Source organism: Calidris pugnax, unplaced genomic scaffold, assembly GCF_001431845.1.
Source record: "Calidris pugnax isolate Ruff unplaced genomic scaffold, ASM143184v1 scaffold147, whole genome shotgun sequence".
NCBI lineage: Eukaryota > Metazoa > Chordata > Aves > Charadriiformes > Scolopacidae > Calidris > Calidris pugnax.
In genome coordinates this window covers 6,214,030-6,232,468 of record NW_015092359.1, presented here as the reverse complement: position 1 = coordinate 6,232,468, position 18,439 = coordinate 6,214,030, and the positions used below count along the sequence as shown (strand labels likewise).

General features: G+C 42.5%; 1 protein-coding gene across 2 annotated transcripts in view; it reads right to left on the bottom strand.

Annotated features, from left to right (window-relative positions):
- Window positions 1–16,371, bottom strand: part of ANAPC1 (anaphase promoting complex subunit 1) — a 37,290-nt gene extending 20,919 nt beyond the window's left edge. The window contains exons 1-24 of one of the 2 annotated variants that reach the window (XM_014962504.1): window positions 15,985–16,371; window positions 15,669–15,830; window positions 15,446–15,497; window positions 15,139–15,248; window positions 14,524–14,606; window positions 13,352–13,425; window positions 12,934–13,082; window positions 12,207–12,427; window positions 11,384–11,593; window positions 10,612–10,707; window positions 10,062–10,152; window positions 9,890–9,955; window positions 8,857–8,994; window positions 8,381–8,521; window positions 7,954–8,014; window positions 7,239–7,426; window positions 6,337–6,411; window positions 5,435–5,700; window positions 4,337–4,428; window positions 3,283–3,428; window positions 1,559–1,637; window positions 1,426–1,462; window positions 1,240–1,310; window positions 936–1,114 (exon numbers count right to left, since the gene is read on the bottom strand). In XM_014962504.1, coding sequence (XP_014817990.1) covers window positions 936–1,114; window positions 1,240–1,310; window positions 1,426–1,462; window positions 1,559–1,637; window positions 3,283–3,428; window positions 4,337–4,428; window positions 5,435–5,700; window positions 6,337–6,411; window positions 7,239–7,426; window positions 7,954–8,014; window positions 8,381–8,521; window positions 8,857–8,994; window positions 9,890–9,955; window positions 10,062–10,152; window positions 10,612–10,707; window positions 11,384–11,593; window positions 12,207–12,427; window positions 12,934–13,082; window positions 13,352–13,425; window positions 14,524–14,606; window positions 15,139–15,248; window positions 15,446–15,497; window positions 15,669–15,830; window positions 15,985–16,197 — 3,000 coding nt within the window. In that variant the 5' untranslated portion in view covers window positions 16,198–16,371. The remainder of the gene's footprint in view (window positions 1–935; window positions 1,115–1,239; window positions 1,311–1,425; window positions 1,463–1,558; window positions 1,638–3,282; window positions 3,429–4,336; window positions 4,429–5,434; window positions 5,701–6,336; window positions 6,412–7,238; window positions 7,427–7,953; window positions 8,015–8,380; window positions 8,522–8,856; window positions 8,995–9,889; window positions 9,956–10,061; window positions 10,153–10,611; window positions 10,708–11,383; window positions 11,594–12,206; window positions 12,428–12,933; window positions 13,083–13,351; window positions 13,426–14,523; window positions 14,607–15,138; window positions 15,249–15,445; window positions 15,498–15,668; window positions 15,831–15,984) is intronic. The other variant, XM_014962505.1, reaches the window with a different exon arrangement.
- Between the last annotated feature and the right edge of the window lie 2,068 nt (window positions 16,372–18,439).

Genomic DNA, 18,439 nt, shown 5'->3' with positions numbered 1-18,439 from the left:
TAATGAGTGGTGGGACATGGGATTTGAACACATTCAACATTTTACTTTTCTGGTAAATGAACTAACTTTTTTGATATGTAGTTAGTCATGAATGCTCTGCTATAAAAAAGTGGAGTAAATTTAATATCACTTCCAAAGCTAAGAGGAAGGAAAAAGCAAAAAGGATTTTGACCAAGATGTACTTAAGACTACAAGTCCTTCTTCCTGATTTCTGAAAAGGCTACAGACAATCTGCTACTATTAAGTGTTTTATGCATGCCACTAGCCAGCTTTCAAGAAGTTTTGGCTTCCAAAGTGTCCTCAACAAAAGACACTTAAGTGAGCTACAACTCTATGAGATGCCCCACCATCAGAAGAAAAAGGTTGAGAAAAAAACACCACACATTTTTTTTCATTTTACTTCAGGATACAAATAACTAAACCCTTTTGGAGATAAAAGAGAAATACGAAAAGCGTATTTCAGAAAGCAATGCAGTTCTTCCAGAGGAAAGGGAGATGCCAGCCATGCCAACCCAAGAAGCAGCCAGACTGACAAACACCCACTTCCTCTCCCTGTGCCACTGCTGTTTTGATGGCAGAGCTTCTGGACAGAGTACCAGAACCTCTCTAACACCTCTCAAAGGTAAAGCCATTCTGGAGAGGAGGAGGACTTACAGAGGCAATCAAATAGCTCTGTAGGCAAAATATTTGAGCACTGTGCCAAAATTAAGTTTAAACTCTGTTTTATACTCTGCACAGCTATGCATGCACTCTCCCTGTGTCAGATGCTGGTTTTTCTATTGATACCCTTATATACGTGTAAGCCCTATGCTGCCCTCAGTCTTGAATTCTGCACCTCCTGATGCCCTGAGCATCAGCAGGTGGTGGAAAAGTTTCTGAACAGAGTGCTCTCTGCCATACCCAGCGTCACGAAATCCATTTATGCCCATACTCACAGATTTACTCTTTTGCAGGTTCCCTTCACACGCCTGTTTGGACAGATCCTGGCGCCCAATCAACAGACAAACTGCTTCTGGCCAGTCTGAGGCAGGCTGCTCTCGGCAATAATATATTGCATCTCTGATAGGAAGAGCTACACCAAAGGGAAGAGACTCCAGATCTCTTAAGGTGAAGCCTTAAAATTAATGAGAAAACATATTGTTTTATCAAAACTAGATAAAGTGTATTTCATATTATGCAAGCAGAAAACTATTACTTATGATTGTTACCATTTTGCACAATGATAAAAGCTGCTCTTACCAACATTTGTCATCCAAATAACTAACTTTTCAGCCAGGCTGGAAACAGATGTGCTGTGTCTGAAATTGTGTCTGTAAAATAAAAAAAAAAAAAAAAAAGAATAAAGGAAAAGGCAATAAAAGCCAGTCCTGAAGTCAGCAGAAAGCCAAAAACTCAGAATTTAAAATAATACTAAAAAACCCATACCGATTGTCATCCTGTTCTATCTGCTGTTTCCGTTGCCCTAGGAAAGACAAGGCCACGTTACTTCCACATTCCCTAAACAACTGAATAGCACGAGACACTAGGAGATACTATGATGGCATCAAAGCATGATTACCTGATGTAATCTTGTACAAATAATGGGAGGCTTCGTTAGATACAGCGCTCTCATCCCCAAGTATGTACAGAGCCACACTCTGGAAAGAGACACCACGATACAAAGTCACTCAGTGCGCAGCTATTGCTGTACTGCCCCTCAAAACAGGCAGAAGGCAACTTCAATAACTTAAACAGCGGGACAGGTTAATTATGAAAACTTTATTAGTAAAAGTAGATTGAAACAACTGAAGCAAGTAACAAATTCTTATGCTTTAGATTTCTATCCTGAAGTTTGGAAAAAATAAATCCTGAAACAAATCATTCAATTTGCCCCAATATTTGTTTCAAAGGTAAAAAGACAAAAAGCTTCTAAACAGAAAGACATGTTCCTAGTATATTTCCCATGCCTCTCACATTTCATTTTATTCTCTTGCAAAACACACACATCTTCTACAGATACCATTTTTTTCCACTTTGTTTTCTCCACACCTTGAATATTGGCTACTTTGTGCAGGCTTTGAGTGAAGCTGTTCCCCGTTCAAAGCAGGGTCTACTTCAGCTCTCTAGCCAGCAAAATCAAAGTGATCTGTCCCCCTATTTACTTACTGATACTGACAGACAAGCTGGCATGCTAAAGGCAAAAAACACAGATAAATTTTTTTTGTGTTTTTAATTAAGATTTTCAGATAAGATACACTGCCAACGTGCCAGCTCTGACCTCTGCATAGGATAGTCACACAGAGGTAGGAGAAAAGACAGAGCTGGGTGGACGGAACAGGTGACAGCCCAAGGGAAAGGCTCCAATTCAGAGGCAAATCTTAAGTGCTTTAAACAGTCTTAAATCAGCACTTTAAATAGTCTCAGTGCTGCTGCTTCAACCCTCCACACTCTGAAGCAGAGGACAGGCTGACTCCTAGCAGAGACTCTGCAGCTCATCTTGGATACTTGGGTCAGAGCAGAGTCTCTCCTCCCTGTTTTGCTCTTCAACCAGCCCAGGCTCGAGACCTTTGCTCTGAACCCTGCATTGGTGTGTTTTCTCCATAAGTGCTTTGTGACTAAGCAAACAAAGCTGACCAGGAGATAACATCAGCACCTCTAACTACTCATGCAGCTAAATATTTATGTTGATACATGCCCAAGCAGAAAGCTGGGAAATTCTCACTTACAAAATACAGTTAGTTTTGAGTTACATTATTACGTTGCACATGCCACTACTGCAAACCACAAAAAAAAAAAAAAAACACCAACCTAAGCAGTGCAGCACAGGCTACTCCTCTGCACTCACAAGCTCTCCTTCCCAACCTCAAATATCTCCTCCCACCTGCTAAAACCCATCCACACCCTTCAGTAACATTAAAGTAATAAAAGAGGTGAATCAACAGGGATTTGTCTCTGCTAAATACGTATTATTCTCCATGGGGAGAGGCTGACACTTCACAGCTGACTATACTGCAGTGATGCTCAAGAGAATTTCATGCAGACAGATGAGGTCTACTTTGTATAGAGTAACAACATTCAGAGATGCTTAAGTCTCCAAACAGCAGTTACAGCAAAGCTATTTATCACAGGCTCAACAGCCCTCCAGTATGTCCCTGTTGCTCCACACAGTATGATTAAATCCTGCTATTTGATTTCCCATTGGGGATGCTTCACCCGCAGGAAATGAAGGAGCTGGGGCTCCCTGGAGCACCCTGGCCACTTTGCTGACAGAATAATACATACTCTTTTTACCAAAGTACGTACCACTACTACCAGTTTGCTCCTTTCACAGATTCCTGGCAAGTAAGGATAAGGCTGCACTGCTCCCTTCAGACAGGAACTCAGCCACTGAAAGATACTCGGAGGCTCGGCAGAGAAAAATGAGGGATGGTGCATGAAACCTGTTTGGACTTAATCATATGTACAACAATGACACTGAGTTCATGGCAAACGCACAAAAATTCTCTGCAATTCCCAAGACAAGCCCTACAGTACTTCTGTTTTACTAAAAAAATAAAGTATTTCCCCCAAATGTTACATTTCACGTCTCCCTCCTATTAGACAGAAGTTTATAGCTAGACAATAATGACAATATGAGACATTTATTTGTATTTCAAGAATAAAAATTCTCAGCCCACACTGAAAAGGAAAACATAACATTAGTAATTCTCCAAAACCTCATTGGAACAGTCTTGTAATTCAACAACAATAAATTCCTTAAGTGAGAGGACAACCTAACTCTAACCTCTTTGCCTTCCCTGACCAAACATGAGTAGCAAAGCCTGACCAATGCTAGGAGGTTATTTTTTTGGGGGGTCAGGAGAAATAGTAGTTTGTCCTACATGACTAGCAAAATTTCAGCTCGTACCACAGTAATTAAGTGCACGGACAACATATAACCTTATTTTAAGTTTTTATGAACTTTAAACTGAGAGCCTGCCAGCCTAGCAATACTTTCCACAAGAGATGCACATCTCACTACCAGGCTTTTCCACAGCTATCTGCTAATGTTTCTCAGTCTGAGCTGGGAGTTGCCAAGATGAAACCATGGTTCCCTCCTGAGTTCCTGTTCTGTGGAGTGTCCCACAAGGCATTGGACTGAAGGCACCAGCTCATACTATGCTAATGTCCCTCCAGACTTCTTAGGAGGCTCTTAAAAACAAAGGAACAAGGCAACCTCCGCGTTACGAGCACAGCTTTGCATACTGAGATTAAGTTCTGACCAGCTTTAATAGAACAGTTACCAACGTGCTCAGTATTAGAGATAACTTCCACATCATTATCACTGAATATCCACTCTGCAAAGCCTTAAACTCACCTTGATCAATTATGCACGTCTGTCTGGAGGTTTTTACAAGGGCTGGATAGTCTCTGTAGTAATAATCGATATAAGCTTCAAGTTTTAAGTCCCTAGAATGAGAGACAGGTCAAGCACATTAGAGAGAAAAAAAAACCCCACTTTGTCTTCCTGCATTTCTGTGTCATTTTCTGTTGATATTTTTTTTTCTGTTTAGTGTTTGTATACGCACAAGATATAAGGAGGGAAGTTCTGACTTCCTTAACTAAGGCTGCTTGTGGGCACTGCCCATTCCCTAGGTAGTGAATCTGTATGTTTAACTTTTCCTCAGTGCATTTCTCTTCAGTTGTTGTTCTGCTTTGTCCCACACCTCCACCACTGCCTGAAGTGCGACCCCTGTCACTAGTTTCCTCCAAATTCCAATTGTTAAACCTAGATATCCTGCAGGGTTATCTGCAATACATGAATACATATAACAGCTACCACTTCAAAAGACACAGTCTTTTTTTTTTTTAGACTTGCTTCTCATTGGCATGATAGAGGACAGGCCAACCTTTAAGCATGATGGACTGGATGCCCCTTCTGGGAAGCATTTAGCCAGCCAGCTATAGCAGGTGCTACTGGGGAAGAATCTATAGCCACATAAAACATTTGGTAGATACAGCAAATGCAACTCCAGGAAACATTACCAGGAGTTTTACTTAAGCACGTATCTGTATCTATCTATCTAGATGCTTGCAATGCAACTTAAAGGTGGTTGTGGAAGACGTGAAGATAGTCACCAGCTGCAGGGAAGATGCCATAACAAACGAGAATATCTGACAGATCTCATGAGCTGAGCTGTGACAATACAGTAGAAAAAAAACACGAGCTGTAACATCTAAGGTTTGGGAATCACACTGATTTTGGGAAGTGGCCAGAACCATACAAGAGATTTGCTACAGCAAGTATCTTTAAGCACAATAAGGTTTTAAACATTCACTCATTTTCTTCAAATATGTGAAAAGTCTGCTCCACATTGGATGATCCCCAAAATTCCCATAAAAATAATACACAACCATCATCAAGAGACCCTGCATGATATACAAAATCTGTGTATTATTTGTCAGTTGGGCATACCTGGCCAGCTGAACCAGAAGAACAACAAGCGAACGAATTCCTTCTCCCATTAAAGTATTCAGCTTGAGCTCCTCATAGATCAGATGAAGAACAAAGAAAATAGCAGGAATATGGGTGAAAAGGAGGGTTGAGGAATCCAAACTAAGGCTCTGTGAAAAGTCATCCTTTGGAGCTGAAGCTTCCAGAAGATCCAGTCGCAAAGCCTTGGCTACAGGATGAGACTCAAAATTCCTATGGTAATCAGAGCTCAAGAGATATTCCCAGTCCTAGACCAAACAAAGGGGAAAGAGAGGCAGAAGTTTCACAGTGAACGTAACCTTCCATCAAGAGAACTCCAAAGTACTGTTACAGAGTAGTTCTTTTCCCCATAAACCAATACAAATGTGATTGTTGTACAGTTAATGTGCTGCACAAACCATGCAAGCCACAGAGATTCAATTGTGAAGTTTCATCCTTTCCCCCTCCTCTTGTTGTGCATGAGAGAATCAAAGCCTTACATTTAAGAGAACAAGACATAAGAAAGCTGAGTGACTTCTTTGCACCAATATTCTGTGCATGAGACCTCACTGAGTATTTATGCAATTCACCCAGCGCTCCCACACGTCTTTGTTCCTCCTCTCTCACAGCACATCAGGCATTAGATCCTGACCTTTGTTCCATGTCAACTCTAGTCCACAACCCCGTGGGCTCATTGAGCTGTCAACCCACAAAAAACTAATAGCACAGCTGGACCTCCATAGCTTGTAAGCCTCTTACGATCAGATGACAGAAAACTTCCTATCCCTGTCTGGGCAAAACCCAGTGAACCTGGTTTGCCTTCAAAAAACACCCAAACAAAATGAACCAACCAACCAAACACCCTCCCACAAAGGTCTTATTTATAAAAGAAAACCATTTCTTACTTCATCTGACCCTGTTTCTGATGGTCTAGCCTTCTTTGGAGCAATAACTGGTGAAAGCGATCCTTCAAAATCAAGCTGCAAGAAATAAAAGATCAGAAGTAGCTCGGTATTGAAATTCCCAAGGTTGCAAAAGTGAATCACCAATCATAACATCTGCATTTAATCCAAGCACTACATTACATTGCTTTAGGTACTTCTACTTTCATGTGAGACACATACTGCAATTAGATTTTTCTATACACACCCAGTTATTCTAGCGTATGGTGTGTGATTTCAATTTGCCTAACATTTGTTATTTACTAGGACAGAGGAAATACTGTGGATGAGCTAACGCTCATCATTACTAGATGCAGATATATTGTAATTGCTTTCATTTCAGTTGTATGCACATCCATGCTGGGGTTTTTTTCCTGCAAGTACTGCAAATATATTTGCTAGAAGGAAATCCACTTTAAAAGAACTCCAAATATATTCAGTAAAACAGCTAAAAAAAAAAAAAAGAACTTTAAATATTGTAATTCAAAAACTACACGGAAATTCCTCATTAGGAAACAGAAATCTGAGTTGTGAACTGTGTTTCTAGTGAGAACAGGTTTAATACAGATTAAGGATTTGATTCGCCTAATGCATCAGTGATAGTCATTAAACGCAGCAAAATCTTCCTAATCTATTTTTATTTGACCAAGACAGTTGGTGGTAAGTACTTTGTAAATAGATTCCATGATAAACACAGACTAAAACGTACACCTTAAATTTAGAAATATTGATTTGATGACATCTTGTGGTTTAAGACAAGATACAATTTACTTCTGACTTCAGTGTCTCTCTAACCATTTTGAACTTTGAAGAATTATCAGTAGCATTAATGGAATCTAGAAAAACAAACATACGAGATGGCTTACATTACGGGTCCAGTACAGCCTCTCTGTGTTGTAACCCATCATATTCATGAGACATGTTACAAATAAATTCCATTCTGAATGATAGCTTGGTCCTCCTGGAGCATTATAAGCATTGTACCACTTGACAAGCATCTGTACTGCTACCTCCTTGGGCAGGATAGCTTTGATGCCTTGCAGACATCTTTTCACTGTTGGAAAAGAAAAAAAAAAGTAGGTGTGTTTTCCATCTTACCTCCTAGTACTTCCAGTCCGTGCTATAAATCTCTACAGTTCTTGGACCTCCTTGTAACTCTCCAGCAACTCTTTCAATAAAAGCCAAACCACACAAGCTCCAACAGCTGTTCCTCTAGCTCAGGTTAAGCACAGCCCCTCTAATTCACCACACAATGGGAAAAAAGTTCCTTTTTTGCTCACTACTGAAACCAGTCTGAACTGGCATCTCAGCTCTTCCTCAAGCAAGAACATACGTAACAATAGAGAGCAAAACATAACTAACAAAGGAACTTTTAAGAGCACAGCAGGTGAAGCACTAAAACAACAGAGCACACCTGGTAGCAATTCTAGAAGGTAAGTTAATAGAGCTTGGAATAGGTGGTACTGAATCATAATTTAAACTATGCATAAGCTACTTTAAAAATGAAAATACAGAACAAAATAAGCTACTTTAAAAATGAAAGTATGGAACGTATTTCACGTGATGGATTCTAAATCATACCTAGTTCTGAAGTGGCAATTTCAGGAATTGTAATCCGAACCATTGTATTATTGCTGAGTTCCTGAAAAATGACAGAGTAAAATTATGAAATGCATAAAATAAAGCCTGAATCCTTTTCTTTGAAGTCAGAACTCATTTTTATATTAAGCACATTCCTAGTTCCTGGCTAAAGAATTGCAACGTCAGATGATAGGTCCATGAAATGAAATAGAACTTGAGCTGAATCACTTGAGGCAATCAATTAAGTTCTGTGACTTCTAGAATATCCTATAGAGAGAAAAATGTGGAGCCACCAATGCAGGTGTGATATTTTGCTGTTGATCAGGAGCTGCTAGCAATGTCTCCCTACGCAGTAGAAGTAAACTTGACCCTCACTTTTCTTTGCTAACAAAGCATCGACTCGCTCAAATTACAGTATAACACCTACCAAAGTTACTCTGTTGTGGACAGGATCTCTGAGAGCATGAATGAACGTCCCAAGCTGCTGAAAAGTACAGTCTTCAACGTAAGTTGAGTCATGCAGTTTGGAAGAATCCCTTAGCTCTGGAACTGGTGACAAAAGCACACCCTGAAAAGCGGTAACAACAATCGTTTAGAATTATTGAAATAAAAGGATCTGAGCAGAGGACAGATACAATTACCATTCTTAATGTACTAGTAAGTATTTTGAAACAACCATAAATATCTTTCCAATCTCTGCCTCAGTTGCTTTACAGAAATCATAAATAAATGAATAGGGCAGCACTAAATAGATCTTATTTAAACACTGTTTATTCAGGGGGTTTACAGAAGAAAAATAAAAAAAATTAGCTCCAAAAGATACCTATGAAGTTAAAAATCAACCAATCATTTGAAGCTGTTACAACTACACCCTTTCCAAGGCAGGACTTCTTTTCTTCTTACCTCTTCTAGGGGCCCCAGGTGCTTACTCAAAGACTTGGATGGAGTGCTGACACTGTCCAAGGGAGTACTTGGCCGAGGCATTTGGTTGGACATTGTCAGGGATGGAGCAGGCAGCCCAGGGATAAAAACCTTCCCCACCTTTTTGTGAACAATATGAAGGAAAAAAAATAGCTAGTTTTCATGCCTGTGCTTCCAGGAGCTTGCTTACATATACAGACACCATCAGATTTTAACATCTTAAAGGAAAAGTTTTAAGAAAAGTGGATATGTATTTAAACTAAAGTCTCTGAAGAGATTAAAGTTTACTTCATGTAATTACTTTCCTCAGATGACGACACAGTGAAAAACCTACCATATATGGTCAATATCGTACATTAATGCTACAGGTCTACTTCCCCTAAAAGTTCTAACAGGGCTTCACTGAGAAAGCTCTACTTTCAGAGTATACTTTTTTTAAAAAAAATATACATGCATGTATTTGTGTGTATATATATCTACACACACACAAATGTGTGTGCACACATATACAAATTGCAGTGCCCAAGGTTTCTGCATACACAGAGATTTGAGAAAAAATTTTAATCATTTTGCAGATTAATTATGTCTATCCTAATAATAGGCCATCGTGAAGCAAAATAATTTGACATCTAAAACTATCTGGCACGCTACGGAGAAGTTTGAAATTTTTTTTGTTCTCAAGCAGTTCTTATTTTCCATATTCCCGAAGTTATGTTTCTTTGAAAGCATTTCATTACTTTAGTATGGTACTACTGCTGAAAATAAATTCAAGAGATTGCTTAAGTGTACAAGGTGCCACTGATTCTTCAGAATTACCTTTCCAGCACTGTACAGAAACTATGCTTCGTATGTGAGCACAGCCACCTTCCCAAGCAAGCAGCAGTCTGAAGTGGCTTACAAAGATACCTCGGAAGGTATGGTGCTCACAGGATCTCTCTGTACAGCCCAGCTTGTAACCAAAGAGTCAAACTGTTATTTTTTACAGTTATTTTGGGATAGAAAGTGTGTTACTCACCCGAACCACTCCAGAATAAAGCACTAGATTTCCACTGCCTTCCAGAACCAGCAGCGTATAAATGCCCTGTAAGAAGTGTATTCAGGTGCTTGTATTTAAATAAAAAGACAACAGTTGGACAAGTAACAAAGCAAGATACTCCACAGTTAATAGTCCATACAGAGGTACATACCTGCACTGGAGCTGCATCCTTTGCTTGAATATTGGTAACAGAACCAAAGATCAGCTGTGACTTATCGTTGCTCTCCTGAAATTTTACACACCTAGAGATTTGAGAAAACAACAGGAATCATAAAAGGACTGTCCCATCTGTTGTTACAGAAAGAAGACAGAAAATTAAAACTATGTTGCACGGTGCAGTTACTTTTATTGTGGTATGCCTGGTTCCTTCCTCCTTCCTTTGCTTGTTTTGCCCTGCTAGTCAACTTATTTTCACTCTGCTAGTCTAATTAAAATCCCCAGTGTACTTCTAAAGGGTGAGGAAAATAAAAATAACATTCAAATTACAGTAAATGTTCTCTTGCGACTTCAGTTTTATTTAAAAAGCTCAAATCATCTATGCCACCAGTTAAAAACATGTCATATGAGAGCCAGTGAAATACCACATGTTGTCATAACAGATTCCACTAGCTGGAGTGGTAAGTAAGTTAAAACCCGTATTTAGCTGGTAATTTCCAGAGTGGTCCTCTTTGTTCACCTGTCCCCAGGATAGGGATGCTCACCGCAGCTGGAGCTGGGACTCCACTAAAAAGCACAGGAATTTCTGCCCACAAAGGTCAGTGGTAATAAACACTTTTGATGCTTGGGAATTCTTCTCTCTGTAAACGAGACACAGGAATGAGCACACATTTTTCTCTACTATAAAAAATTTAATGAAGAAAAACACAGTGATCGCAAGCTGTAGGGTCACCCTAGACTTCAATTACAAGTGCATTAACTTGCTAGAACGCACCACTCAGTTTTAGTCTTTACTCTTGAAACTGATTTTCTAGCACTCCAATCTCCACATTTCCCCACTTTTTGGCACACAGAGTGCATGCTATTTGGCTTTGTTCTCCTGCTCAGCCTTAAGTTTTATGCTGTGATTGGCTCCTTTTGATGGTAACAAACAAAGAGAGACGTCCCCAGAGGGCAAAAAAAATCCCCAGAGCAATGACCAGGTTAGAACCTGTTTTGCTTTAGAGATCTCATGAATCCCCAGAGCAATGACCAGGTTAGAACCTATTTTGCTATTCATTAAACCATTCCCCAGCTCAGAGGGTGGCAGATAACACAGCAGGTAAAATTGTTCCAAGTGCCCAACTCCCTTTCCAAGACAGCTGCACAGTCAGTGAGCAGCATTTTTCCAAACAATTAGGAAGTGTGTGTCCACACCTCTCTTTTAAGGCAGCACCATTTGCAGAAAGCACACACTACAGCAAGCTGTTATTTTACTTTATTTCACCCCCACAACGGACACGCAGAACTACTCGCATCCCAACGCAAGCACCTCACCTCATGTTGGTGACTGTTTCTGTCCACAGATGATCTATACACAGCTCAGGAACAATCGGTTCCGTTTCGGGTACGAGGAAGGAGTCGCTGCAAGTGCTGTTTGGCGAGTGGGTAATGCTGTGCCTCTTGGGTGACTGAGCACTACTGGAGAAGTTGAACCTCTGCACTCCTGAGAAAGAATGCACTCCCAGGGCAGGGGAATGAGAGCGGCTGCAAAGACACGAGACGCTACTGAAAACTGGATTTTCAAAATCATGTACAGAATTCCAGGGAGCTCATACAAAGGTAGAGACTTTAGAAAACAAACCAAAACCATCCTGACCCAGTAGCTAGTTCAGGACTAGCTTCCTTTAGCAATGCAACCCAGCAAATAATTGTCTAATTAATTTCCAATCATCTCTGTCTGAACCCAAGAGATGAGATTTCAAAAGTAAGAAAATCAACATTTTAAGTTGCATAGTCCATTCCATCAAAAATTTCTCCCAACCCATTCCCTGTAAATATGGCTTTCTTTAGAAAACCTAACTGAAAACATTCCTGGGACTGAGAAGACCTGCAGACAGTCTCTGACTCCACTACAGACTGGCTGTGTGATTACAGAACAGCCTCTTTGGCTCTTGCACACCAACTACCCTCTTGTGCTATAAGGATAATAGCACACCAAGTGTCACAAAGGCATTCCAGGAGGGCTTTCAGATGCTGTAACACAGGAGGCACCTCCTGCTACGGTAGAGACAGATAGACAGCAATTCCAGATGTGCATCCTATTCTATAGCTGACATTCTTCAGTATCATTTGTCTATGCATCATGTCCAGCACCCACCTCAAAGCAGCCATGTTGGAGATGGACGGGGAGCGGGACTGCATGCTGGGTGATGACACTGATCTGCTCTGGCTGTGGATCGACGAGTAGTTCTGGAAAGGGGAGCCCACAGGAGAGTCTCCCTTTGAGAAGCTTCTGAGATGAGCAGTCAAGGAGCTGCTAGTGGCCACGTGCTGTGGTGTGCCCATCTGCTCCGAGAACTTCAGCACTGTGTTCTGCTCCTTGAAGACAAAACGAAGCCGTCTATGCACAAACAGCACATGGGCAATAACAGCCAGGGAGACACTCAAATAGTTTGTTTCATCAGTTAGGTGTTAATAATTTATGCCCAGGTAGGTGCTTAGCATAGAAAGTTATTCCTACTGATGACACCCTCTCACTCCCAGTCACAGTCACAGTCACACTCCTATGGTTTTCAGGGCACTAAGTTGTCGCTTTTCTTACAGAAAACAGCTGAAGCAGACTCAAAACCTTCTGGTACAATGTAATTCTGGAATATCACGATAAGCCCAGTGTATTTCATGGGCCATGGACCATCACCATTGTGTGATCTCCCCTGACTGGTACATGCAATACATGAAAGAAACTATTTTTAAAAAACAACAAAACATACCAACAAACATCTTAGTCTTTCATAAATTAAATAAATCACACGCATAGCCATAAGGGCATGTAAACACACACAAAAATTTTTGATAATGATATTTAATTGACAATGAATTTGTACCTCTGGCTTCACTCTCCGAAGAGCCCAAACAGTATGTAAACTTTGCACAGTATCATATGTCATCACAATGGAAGGTTCAGCACTGACAAACACGATCCTCAAGGTGTAATCAGCAACGTACTGCACTCTAGCAGAACCAAACACACCTGCTAAAGAAGCAGTTCACTTCAGTCAAGGCACAAGGATCATTTCTACAGCCACAGTTATCCATTACAGGGTTAGCATTTTTCATACCCTCTTTCTTCTGCAATTCCCAAACAGTTTCCCTGTTCATGAAGCAACTAAAACACCCCACTTCTGAATTACTGAAAGTGATTATTTGCAAATTTTTTAATCCAGAAAATGCTGAAGTGACACATTCAGCGTTTGATGCTATACTGATGGACTCCCAGGGATACATGTAAAGATGTAAACCTACCTCCAGACTTACAGACGAGAGGTGTTATCTCATCTAATGGGTGTAGCATGCTGAACATAGTAGGCAAAGGTTCCCTAGAAAGAAACCAAACAAAACATACTCAAAAACCAAATGCTAACAAGTATATAGCTGGTACATGTGCTGCGACCCCAAAACAGCTCCCCAGACCTTAACAAATCAGAGCCTGGAATCTAACAGTAGTGACATACATTTCATTCACAGAAGTTTGTGGATTAACTGAGTCAGATAAAGGCTGGTGTATCAAACAAGAAGATTGTCTTGTTTTTACATTTTTCCAGGCACTTGAGAATGACCCCACCTGGTGGCCACAGGACAAACTTTGGCTGCCCCGAGTGAACAGAGCTGGCACTAGCTAAGTTCAGAGGAGGAGTAGGAAGAGGAGAAGCCCTTAAGCCAAACTTGTCTTAGGAGTTTAGGTTCCACAGGTCCCAGATAAGCAGACAGCCATAAGGTCATTTGTATCCTCCACAGAGCGCTGCCATATGTGGTAGCAGTAGCAAAAGGAAGAATTTTTATGGTAGACCAGCTCAAGTAGGGTCAATCACGATTTTTGCAACGTATGCTCTTGAACATTTTCAGGACCCCTATTTCTAAGCTCTTCTGAGGACTAGAGAATCACAAGTGCCTGGAATGGACACATAAAGCCCAAGAGAGAGCAAGTGGCTGTATTAAAGCTGCTCATCAGCACACCATCCAACTCCTTACTCTGCTTCTCAGCTGTACACCCAGCCACAGAGCACAGTGTCCAGGATCCTCACCAAACAGATAACACGATGCTCCACACAGTTAAAGCATCCCGCAGCTGAGAGATAACATCTTGGTGACAATCCCTCAGTGGATCTCCTACTCATCCATCACAGCCTGGAACCAATTCTCAAGACAAACCTAAATGAAATCAAGCTAGTAACACCCAGATGGTGCCTTCCATATCCTATTCCCAGAATCAACACTCACATCTATTTCTTAACACAATATCTGAGGAGTTTAATAGACTAACAGTATCCAGCCCCTTCCTGCTATTTCCTGATGTTTCACCTGATTTCACCCATCCCTGTCACAAAAACACAGATCCTTTCACTATTGCTCTTGCACTCCACTATTAGATTAGTAAACATTCTATAATGAAACAATCCAAGCCACTCATTACATACCTGGGTGGACTTGGCGGTACTTCATGCGAAGAACTGCTGCGCTCAAATAACAAACCATACTTTGTTGGCCAGACATTTGCGACCTATAAAAATCAGGAATAGATTTACGACCAAAGAAAAAAATAAATCAAGGACTTAGTACACTGATTATGCTTCGTGTTTGAATATTTCATTGTAGCAAATTAAGATATTTAGGCCTTTTCCTGAGAGAAGGGTAATGTAAATTGGAGCGGGTTCTCAGACCACAAAGCACCCATGCTTTCCCACATCATACAACTGGCTGCCACTACTTCCAGAAGCATTCAGTGACCTGACCACACAGCTGCACTGTCATCAGCTTAGACATTTTCACCCACAGAGTGAAGAACTCAGGCAGAGTTCTTCATCACACACCACCACCAGTGTTTTACACACACCTCCCCACCCCAACACAGCGTGCAAACAGATAGCAAGCCTCTTTGCGGACAAAAAAAGGACCATTTTCACCCACAGAGTGAAGAACTCAGGCAGAGTTCTTCATCACACACCACCACCAGTGTTTTACACACACCTTCCCACCCCAACACAGCGTGCAAACAGATAGCAAGCCTCTTTGTGGACAAAAAAAGCACTTACCTGAAAAGGTAAAGCAGCAATGTAATCCTTTCCCTCTATGCTATGCACATTTATACAGGAATTCTGCAATATGCAGATACATTTCTCTACTATTTCATCACCGTCTGAAACTAGGGAAAGAAAAAAAAAACCAACAGAACGAACACACGGTGAAGTTTCTCTTTCCTTAGACATCCCCTATACACAAAACATAAACTTGAGGGAGGATAGCTGCCTTAACATAGCAAGTGTCAATGACTAAAGTTCTCATGCCAAGAGAACTGAACTCAAAGCGTTTCTTTGGCCTTACAGCAAGCAGGAAACTTACCATCAGCTTTTTCAGATTTTTCCTGGGGTATAGTGAAGTCACACCATAAGGCCTAAAACCAAACACAATATAATTATTTCTGAAAACCAAGCCGATAGTACTACACAATCTCGTCTTTCTGTATTTCCCAAAATAACCTCACCTCACAACGCTGTTTGAAAATAGCAAGTATTTTTTAGCTAACGTGCACTCGTTCAGTTGCCCCCTCTCCACGTTTTCATACCTGCAGGACAGGGCTGTCGACAGTGAAAGCCTTATAAACCGTAGACGCTTGGTTTTTACTTCCTTTGCTCCAGATGACCATATTGCTGGCCACATACAGCTCCTCATCATAGTCCACTTCTTCCCCGACATCACTGACGCCTTTCCTCAACTGCCAACTTTCCTGAAAGCCAAGATTTTTTTAAGGAAAAGTTACGAGCCCTGCCGGTGCAGTCAAAACAGCCGGTCACGGCTCGGCGGTCACGGTTTGGCCAGTTTACTTAGGAAGGCAGAAAGCCAGGCCGCGGCCCCCCTTGCCCTCGACGCCGCAATCGTACCCGCTGCCGCTCATGGATGGTCACCTCCCGGAGGGACCCCACCAGGCCGGCCGCCCCATCGGAGGAGCAGAGCTCGGAGGCGGGCTGCAGCCGCCGCAGCTGGAGGGTGAGGGCGCTGGGATGGCGCCGGCAGTGCTCGCGGCCCCGGGGGGCGAACTCCTGCAGGTCGCCGGCCGCAATCATCGTCGCCCTCTCGTCAGAGTGGTCCGACATGGGGGCCCGATATCCTCATTATTTCTGGGACGGACGCGCACACCCGCCACGACCGGGCTGCGGCTCCCGCGCCGCCCCGGGGGCCACGCGGGAAGCGGCAGCGCGGCTGAGGCGAGCACGGGCGCCAGCGGCGGCAGCTCCTCACACGGGCGCAGCCATCTTGGCGCTCCCACCCTGCCCCGCGGCGCCGCGTGGGGTACGCCGGGAGGGAAATGGCGGCGGCGGGCGGGCGGGCAGCCAGGCAGGGAGCGGCTTCATCCCCGCAGGGGGTGCGGGCCGGGCCCAAGGGGGTGTTCGGCCGTGTCTCCTGAGAGGAATCTGCTCTAAAACGCCGTATTGGGGTGGTGCGGTCATATTGATCTTTAAAACAGAAATGCTGGTGCGCGGGTGCGGTTCAGGCCCTCTGCAGCCCGGTGTATATCTGGCAGCGGAGTACTTGTTGTACTGTGCTTGCCGCTGTCTGCTCGGCTTTTTTCCATCGCGGAAGGCAACCTTCTTCATGAACTTGGACTTACCTCACCCCCCACTGACCGAATTGTCGCTCTGTGCCTTCTCTTGTAGCCAGCAAACGGCTAAAGGACCGTCCTTTAAACGTGAGGCCTGCAGCAAAATCCCCCTTAACAGCCAGGCCTGTATATTTATACAATTAAATACTTTAACAGCTTTAACAGATGCTGATGCTTCAGTACCTTTTTGCTTTAAGGTGTGAAAGTTTACACAGCGTGGAATTTGTTGTTTACCTGTACAGGTTATGCATTATGTATGAGCAGTTACTTTCCAAAGGCAGGAAACTGGAAACACACTACACTGTTTTCCAGGATCGGCAGTGCCTCCCACAGCCCTGTCACCCCGCAGCCCCCAACAGGCATGTTGTACAACCCTCTTGTCATCAATGAGATGTGGGGACCTGCTAACGACACCAATTTGTCGTGAAAGAAAGATTGTGGGTCCTACGCAACTTCGAGGTAGCAGCAATTTAAGATTTATTAACACAGGATTAGGTTGTGTGATTTAATAAAATTTGCTATAATCAACACAGCAACTTAGTCAAAGGTTTGAGAAGAGCAAGGTTCAATCAAGACTTCGTGACGGTTTCCTAAATCAAATCACACACAAACACAGAGAGGTTAAAACCTGTCACTGTAATCCAGATGTTTCTCTTTCTGCAAATAGTGCTACATTATTGGTACCAAATGATCTTTGAACCTTGAGAAATCTAATTGTAGGGAATTACCTTTCTCCTTGTTGGGGTTCGTCAGAAGATGATCTTTGAAGCCTCCGGCATCTGTCAGGATGATTTTTGGAACCACATGAAATCTACCCTGAGAGGTGTCCTGACTCAGGGAGAGAGAGAATCATAGAATCATAGAATAGTTTGGGTTAAAAGCGACCTTAAAGATGATCGAGTTCCAACTCCCCTGCCATGTAGTTCCCTGGGTCTTCCTTTTTTCCCTTTTTGAAGATAGGGGGTTATGTTTCCCCTTTTCCAGTCAGCAGGAACTGCCCCAGACTGCCATGACTTTTCAAATATAATGGAAAGTGGCTTAGCAACTTCACCTGCCAGCTCCCTCAGGATGGATTTTGTCAGGTCCCATGGACTCATGCACCTTCATGTTCCTTAGATGGTCTCAAACCTGATCTTCTTCTACAGTGGGTGGTTCTTCATTCTCATAGCCCCTGTTTTTGCCCTCTGCAACTTGGGCGGTATGGTTAGAGCCCTTGCTGGTGAAGACCAAGATGAAAAAGTCTTTCAATACCTCAGCCTTCTCCATATCCTGGGTGACCAGGTCTCCTGTTTCCTTGCAGAGAGAGCCCACATCTTCCCTAGTCTTGCCTTTATCTCTGATGTATATTGTTGGTAAGAATAAGGTCCAGCATAGCTCTTCTCCTCGTTGGCTTCTCTACCATTTGAAGAAGAAAGTTGTCATCAACGCATTCCAAGAACTTCCTGGATTTCTTGTGCCCTGCTGTGTTGTCCTTCCAACAGGTATCAGGGTGGTTAGAGTCCCCCATGAGGACCAGGGTCTGTGAAGGCCATGCTGCTCCTATCTGTCTATCGAGGGCCTCATCCACTCTGTCATCCTGGTCAGGTGGCCTGTAGCAGACCCCTACTGTAATGTCACCTGCACCTGTATTCCCTTTAATCTTGACCTATAAGTTCTCCGGTGGGTCTTCATCCATCCCCAGGTGGAACTCCATACACTCCAGCTGTTCATTGACATAGAGATACTGAGTCACAGCC